The 7,500-nt window shown below is 48.5% G+C and overlaps 1 protein-coding gene across 2 annotated transcripts in view; it reads left to right on the top strand.

The window, feature by feature from the left end:
- The window catches only part of LOC311361137 (integrin alpha-6-like), a 25,295-nt gene extending 20,100 nt beyond the window's left edge, over positions 1–5,195 (top strand). Inside the window, exons 17-26 of one of the 2 annotated variants that reach the window (XM_084481346.1) lie at positions 1–78; positions 799–876; positions 1,196–1,298; positions 1,748–1,924; positions 2,057–2,155; positions 2,299–2,409; positions 2,797–2,895; positions 3,694–3,819; positions 3,922–4,024; positions 4,901–5,195. The exon at positions 1–78 is cut by the window's left edge and continues 2 nt beyond it. In XM_084481346.1, the coding sequence (XP_084337472.1) occupies positions 1–78; positions 799–876; positions 1,196–1,298; positions 1,748–1,924; positions 2,057–2,155; positions 2,299–2,409; positions 2,797–2,895; positions 3,694–3,819; positions 3,922–3,981 (931 nt within the window). In that variant the 3' untranslated portion in view covers positions 3,982–4,024; positions 4,901–5,195. The remainder of the gene's footprint in view (positions 79–798; positions 877–1,195; positions 1,299–1,747; positions 1,925–2,056; positions 2,156–2,298; positions 2,410–2,796; positions 2,896–3,693; positions 3,820–3,921; positions 4,025–4,900) is intronic. The other variant, XM_084481345.1, reaches the window with a different exon arrangement.
- Positions 5,196–7,500: the final 2,305 nt, after the last annotated feature.

The following is a 7,500-nucleotide window of genomic DNA, read 5'->3' as shown; positions in this document are numbered from 1 at the left end:
GACCTTCTACATCGTCCTGAGCACGGCGGGCATCTCTCTGAACACCACAGAGTTGGAGATCGATCTGAAGCTCGACACGTGAGTCACCCACGCTCTGACCTTCGACCTCTTGTGTTATTGATCCTCCCGTCCCATCACCTGCCGATCACTACAGATCACACACACACAGGGGCTACTCCTGGATTATACTGTACATAGAGTACGCTGCTGGTCGTTTTTGAGTGTGAGCGGGATATTTGAGGCACATGTGCACCACGCAGCGCTTTGCGGGCGTCTTGATGGGCAGATTTGTTTGGCAGAAGGCAGCTCACTCCATGAATGTCTCCATGTCTGGTGGGGGGCGGGGGGGGTGATGTCTAAGATGTAGATATTCAATGGTACATCTCTGTTGATAAAAAAAAACGAATTGAAGGCGGCCCCTAATAGACAAACATACTGCCTGTCACTCCAAACCACCTCACACCTGGGACCGTGATGTTACAGGCAGACGTCGATAGGGTGAAAACAATGTGTGGGGAAGCAGATAGCAATATAATGAGATGGGATCGCAATAATGACCTGACATAAAACAGGGTTGACGGCCAGTATAGGGTGGGAACCACAGTATTTCATAGGAGATGAGCAGCACCTTTGAACCAGTGTTTGGTCCAATCCCCTTGACCTGTGCCTGTTATGGTCCATACCCCCTATGGTCTGGTACGGTCCTGGGGAGAATATGAGTGTGAGGTCTGATTTGTGTGTGTGTGTGTGTGTGTGTGTGTGTGTGTGTGTGTGTGTGTGTGTGTTGGGTCTCTCTAGGACGAGTGATCAGAAGGAAAAGAAGCCAATCAAAGCAAGGGCAAAAGTGGTGATTGAGCTACTTTTGTCTTTATCAGGGTAGGTCAAACGCACACACACACACACACACACGTCCCTCCCTACATGTGCACACGTAGACATGCACACACACACACACACACACACACACACACACACACACACACACAAATATTAACACACAAATATTAACACACACGCGCATACATACAGTATATCTACACAAATCTTCACACACACACACACACACACACACACACACACACACATGCATACATACATACAGTATATCTACACAAATCCTCTCGCACACACACACACACCCACTGTAGTGTCTGTATCTAAAGTGTGTGTGTGTGTGTTCTCTGTGTGTCTCCAGGCAGGCCCAGCCCTCCCAGTTGTACTATACTGGGAAGGTGTTGGGAGAGAGTGCCATGAAGACAGAGAGCGACATCGGCAGCGCAATCAAATACCAGTTCAGGGTGAGAGCCGTAGGGAATATGACAGAGGAGACGCTGAAGAACACACCACAGAAAATGCTTGTGGTGGAAATCTTCTCTCTATGTTTGTATCATACGTAGCATATATACATATGATTAATATCATATCGGACACAGGACACATTTATTTTGTATCGTATTTTTACACAGAGAAACAGTACTTAGTACTTACAAACTTGCTAGTTTGATCCCCGGCTCCTCCTCCTAGCGGAGTGTGGAGGTGTCCCCTGAGCGAGACGCCCTCACCCTGACCGCTCCAGACGCGCTGGCCGTCGCCCTGCGTGGCCGACTCCCCGCCGTCGGAGTGTGTGAACGGGTGAACGCGTGAACGGGTGAACGCGAGGCGAGAAGCGCTTTGAGCGGCCGCTGGGTCGGTGACGGCGCTGTGTTGAACGCCGTCAACGCGCGTGCCGTTTCCCCCTTTTGGACAGATCATCAACTTGGGGAAGTCCCTGACCAACATCGGCTCCGCCACCCTGGTGGTCGGCTGGCCCAAGGGCAACGCCGACGGCAAGTGGCTCCTGTACCTCATGGACATCAGCTCCGACGGCGTGCACAAGGTCAACTGCTCCCCCGCCAAGGAGATCAACCCCAAAGGCATCAAAAAGGTCAGAGAGGTTCACGGCTCACCGCGGCGTGGATAACTGCCCGCCGTGGTGGACTTTCATTTGGACAGTATACACCGCTTATGTATGAATATATATATCTATATTCAAACATTGTTTGCTGTGTGACTACAGGAGCCTACTACCAACCGGAAGCGAAGAGCCATTGGGGACAAAAGCGCAACAGAAGGGTCTACTTCCCAGCTAACTGACGTTAGGAAATCCGAGACTTTGGTAAAGCAGCATTTAATTATTATTTATTATAATTGCAGTTGATGATTTTACTCAGTTCTATTTATTTCTTTTGTGACTATTTTTGTGTCAGGGGATTATAAGGTCATTGTTTGTTTGCTTTATTCCCCTTATTCTGTTTGCAGTCGTGTGCTGGTGGCGCGTCGTGTGTGGAGTTTCGCTGCCCCCTGCTGGGACTGGACAGTAACGCAGCCCTCATGTTCCACGCGCGTCTGTGGAACGGAACTTTCATTGAGGTGAGGACTCGGTTCAAATGCGAGGCTTATACAAATGAACAGGAAAACAGCGCCTTGAATAGTATTTATTTATAGTAATTTATAGTTTAGAGTAATTATTTAATTTATAGTAATTATATATATATATATGTATATATATATATATATATATGTATTTTTTTATTATTATTTATTATTATTTTTTGTTATTATTTTAGTTTTAACAATGTATTTGATACTCTCCTATGTAAGAAAGAATGTAGGTATAAACCTAATTATATTTAATTATATTTATTTAGATATATTTGTTTTTGCCAATTTGTACACTAGGTCTTCTGTTTAACCTAATATGTCAAAGATAAATAAAACAACTTGTTCACATAAAATGTTATATTTATGCCTGTGTAGGAGTACTCCGAGTTGAACTATCTGGATATCATAGTGAAGGCTTCTCTAGATGTGGTCATCTCTGGACAGAAAATGGCTCTGAAGAACTCAGAAACACAGGTACCCAAGTTCAAGTGCAACGCCGTAATTATGGTGAATTTTCAAATTAAAAGCTCAGGGTAAATCATTGGTGCCTATACCATAACCTTTTACAGTAAAGGTCCACTAGGATTTAAGTGTAAGTCCTGCATACCTGAATTGAGCATTTTGCATGGAATTGACATGACCTTATGTAAGAAGAGTCGCTGCCATTTTTTGAGTTTTTCTCCCCTGGATGCCTCCACAACAACACCAACGGCTCCCTCCTCTCCCCTCTCCCTCCCCTCTCCCTCTCCCTCTCCCTCCCCTCTCCCTCTCCCTCTCCCTCCCCTCTCTGCTCCCTCCCTCCCTCTCTCCCTCCTCTCCCCTCTCCCTCCCCTCCCCTCTCCCTCCCCCTCTCTCCCTCCCCCTCTCTCCCTCTCCCTCCCCTCTCCCTCTCCCTCTCCCTCTCCCTCCCCTCTCCCTCCCTCCTCTCCCCTCTCCCTCCCCTCTCCCTCTCCCTCTCCCTCCCCTCCCCTCCCCTCCCCTCCCCTCTCCCTCTCCCTCCCTCCGCTCCCTCCCTCTCCCTCTCCCTCTCCCTCCTCTCCCTCCCCTCTCCCTCTCCCTCCCTCTCCCTCCCTCTCTCCCTCCTTCTTCCTCTCCCTCCCCTCTCCCTCTCCCCTCTCCCCTCTCCCTCCCCTCCCTCTCCCTCCCCTCCCTGCTCTCCCCCTCTCCCCTCCCTCTCCCTCTCCCCTCCCCTCCCCCTCTCCCTCTCCCCTCCTCTCTCCCTCTCTCTCTCCCTCTCCCTCCCTCCCCCCCCCTCTCCCTCCCCCTCTGCAGGTGAAGGTGACCGTGTTCCCCGAGAGGCGTGCGTACCAGAGCGGAGGTCTGCCCTGGTGGATCATCCTGGTGGCTATCCTGCTGGGCCTGCTGCTGTTGGCTCTGCTCATCTTCCTCCTGTGGAAGGTAGGCCCAGACACACACACACACACACACACACACACACACAGGACACAAACAGGATGGCGCCCGACGGGACGCTTTCTAACCGTTTCCCTCTCCTCTCAGTGTGGTTTCTTTCGGAAAGACGACAGCCCAGACACAAAGCTCCTGACGGCCGATGCGTAACAACAAGAGGAAGAGAGGGATAAGCAGGAGAGAGAGAGAGAGGGTAACATACCGCACCGTGTGGTGTGTGGTGTGTGTGGTGGTGGGGGGGGTGCGGAGACGCAGCCGTCTCTTCTCGTGGGGGGGGGGGGCTCATCTGCTTCACTCTGTCGCGTTAATAAGTGGCATCACCGGGGCTTTCAGCTGGGGCTTGGAGTTGCTGTTTTTTTGGGCATCGCTTAAAAACCCTGACACGGCACCGCTGGGACAACGGCACGGTGATAGTTTAAAGAGCTTAGGATTTATTGCTGTGGCAAACTCTTGTTTACACCCTACCCCCCCCCCCCCACCCCTCTACCTCCACCTCTCCCCCCCTCCTCTCCTCTATTTCCTCCTCTATGCTTCGCTGTGTGGTTCGCTACAGTTTTCCCATTGGCCGTGAGGTAATGCATGGCCAATGGGATGGGTGACGGTTGCTATCATGTGACTGAACCAGGAACTTAAAGTGAGGGATGGGGATGGGGACGGTGGTGGTGGCGATTCTCTGCGACTTTTTTTGGGGGGTTTTCCTTGGTTGCATTCTGGCGCCTGCTTCCTCTGGTCTCCGTGGCAACCGTGGTGATGGTTCAGATTCGTCCAGAGGCACAAAAAAAAAAAAACTTTTGTGGCTCTCTAAAGAAATATCGATGGCTATGGCTTTTCTGGCTCTGTCAACTCCTCTCATCCCGAAACCTTTTCCCTGCGGCATGACTCCGCTCTTGACCTCGTGTGACCGGGATAACAGGTCGTACGGAGGAGGACGCACGGTGGTGGCGGCTTCCAACCGACCTATGCCTCATTTCCGTCTCTTTCTTTCTTGTATTTTGCATCCCCCCCCCCCCAAAAGGAATAACTTGATCATTAAAATTTTTTCTCTTTCTCTCTCTCTCTCTCTCTGCAGTGTGGCTTTTTTAAACGTACCAAACATGAAGCGAGCGTTCCCAGTTACAACGCCGTGCGGATCAAAAGGGAGGCGAGGTGACGGCAAGGCCGGACGGCGGGAACAACCGGGAACGCCTGGAGAACAAGACCCCGGATCAGGAGCTGGAAAGACAATCAACGTTACTCCTTAACCACGCTCTCGTCCTATGTCCCGCCCCCACACCCACGGGCTCCCCCCATGCACACACTGGGAACAAAGAGAAAAGGACTTGCTACGTACTTGGGATCTGTGTTTTTCTGGAGGCTGATCTCAATCACTGGAATGATAAAAAACGATACGTCTACTACTGTCTGTCACAGCCTGGGGGGAGGGGGCGGGGCTTATTCTGTACATTCTATACATTCAGTGTTGCCGAGTGACATGTGTGGGTCAGGGAAGGTGGGGGGGGTGGGGTTAAAGGTGTTTGTACATTTTTCTGAATGTTTTTGCAGATTTTGTTCTATTTATTCTCTCCTGAACAGTATTTGCTGTTACTCATTCCATTAGGCCCTCAAGAGCAAAGCAGGACTCTTTCCAAATTAATGACAGAGATCCGTGAACGTCCTTTTCTCAAATGCAGTAGTTTAACTGATTGCTTTTTTAAACAGTGTACCTGTGTTCCACCATCTCATCTCTTGACCCCCCCCGCCCCACCCTTTATTTTGTACTATGGAAACATTGCAACTACATCACTATTGTTGGAATACTCATTTGTAAATTCCCACTCCAAACTAAACTAAACAAAATGGGAGTAACATTTTATTTCTGGATTGCATGAACTGGTGTAAAAAGCTACCATTTAGATCACTTTTTGAAATAAAATGTTTTTTTATAATAATCATAATAATCGTCATAATCAAACCATGCATATGCAAAACCAATCCACATCTACTTGTAGGCATCTCAGCACGATGCTGAAAGCCTACCTCCTGCTTGTTGACCGGTATAACCACTTTCACTGAGTTGCTTCTTTGTATCTGGCCTCATAACCTGCTCCGGCGTGTTCAATCACTTCAAGGTAATCAATAGCTGCACTCATTACCGGTTTTACTCCGAAAAACGTATGTTGTGGCTTTTCTCTTTAACAAATTTAACATTGCACCAAAGTGGCAGTTTAAAAAAATATTTATTCACAGATAAAAATACATTCAACGTAAACACTGACATTGAAGTGGCGAGGTCTAAAGATAAACATTATTATTATTATTATTATCATCAACATATACAAAGCAATCACAAGAGCTGTACACACGAAAATCATATTTTGTACTGTGGTAGAATAAGTGCTGATTCAAACATTCGCTTTGGTCCTCAATTAAAGCTCAATTAAAAAGACACCGTCTTCAAATCTAAAAGCCGTACGATAGCAGCGGAAACGACCAAATCTAAAACGGGACCCGTGTGTGAGTGTGTGAGTGTGTGTGTGTGTGAAGACACACGGTACACCTGCTGGTGGGGAGAATGTGGGCTCCTTTTGTATCGAGCCGTACTTTAAAAAACAACAAACATACGAGATCGTCTCACAAGAGCGACTCGCTCCTCACACCCCTCTTGCTCTGCGCTGACGCGTCTTTGTCCGTCGCCGTGCCGCCGCCGCCGCCGCCGCCCTGCTTCTCCTGCGGCTTGTTCTCCTTCTCCTTCTCCTTCCTCAGCCTCTTGTCCCTCTCCTTCTGGCTCTTCTCCTCGCTCTTCCTCATCTCCTTCAGCTTCTTCTTCAGCTCCGTGCGGTCGCTCTGGCTGCACACGCCCAGAGCCTGTGCCGCCGTAAAACCAACAAATTCAAAGAATACATAGTCATATTTTATTCATGTTTCAGACACTAAAAAAAAAAAAAAAAAAGTATACGGGTTATAATTCTTGAATATATGTAGAAAGACGTCCTTGAGTAGATATATCCAATTAGTATATGCTTACACCGTGAACCTCCTAAGATGGAGCAATTTGATTGGTTCGCTATCTCGGGGGTATTGGGCAATATCCCATGATTGAGATCTCAAACTCGGGTTAATGTTTGCATCACGCGTGACGGTCGTCACGTCACGCTAATGAAAACAAATAAATCCCGGCAAAAAGTGTTATCTTGTTTATTTTTGGAGTGTTCACGTGTAGTATATACTAAAACAATTATTCACCTCAGGCTCCGTGAAAAGTGTATCACTATTCACTTTGCCTTCGGCAAATAATTGTTAAATATTTGTGTTTTTTAGATTTTAGGTATTAATTGTGTGTCCAAAAATAAGTAGTGGAAATTGTCGCGAAAAGAAATCAAACCTTGAGCTTCTCGCTGTCCAGGCCCAGCAGCTGTTCGCCGTCCACGCCCCTGGCAGTGAACTCTGCTGCGTATTGGTCCATGTTCATGCCAATCAACCACAGACACACCTGCTGGTTGGTCCACTCCAGCAGCGGGCGGCTCTGCCATTGGTTGTTATTGTGCGCTGGAACTGGGTCATTGTCCAGAGTCTGTGGGCCAGAGCACAAGTGAGAATGGGCGGTGCGTTTCCCCTGGGTGGGTGTGTGTGTGTTACACAACACAAGGTCAGGAACGAAGGAAGGGGAAGGAGGAGGAGGAGAAAGGGAGT

Source organism: Micromesistius poutassou (assembly GCF_964030765.1).
Source record: "Micromesistius poutassou genome assembly, chromosome: 16".
Lineage (NCBI taxonomy): Eukaryota > Metazoa > Chordata > Actinopteri > Gadiformes > Gadidae > Micromesistius > Micromesistius poutassou.
This window is presented reverse-complemented; position numbering and strand designations above follow the sequence as displayed.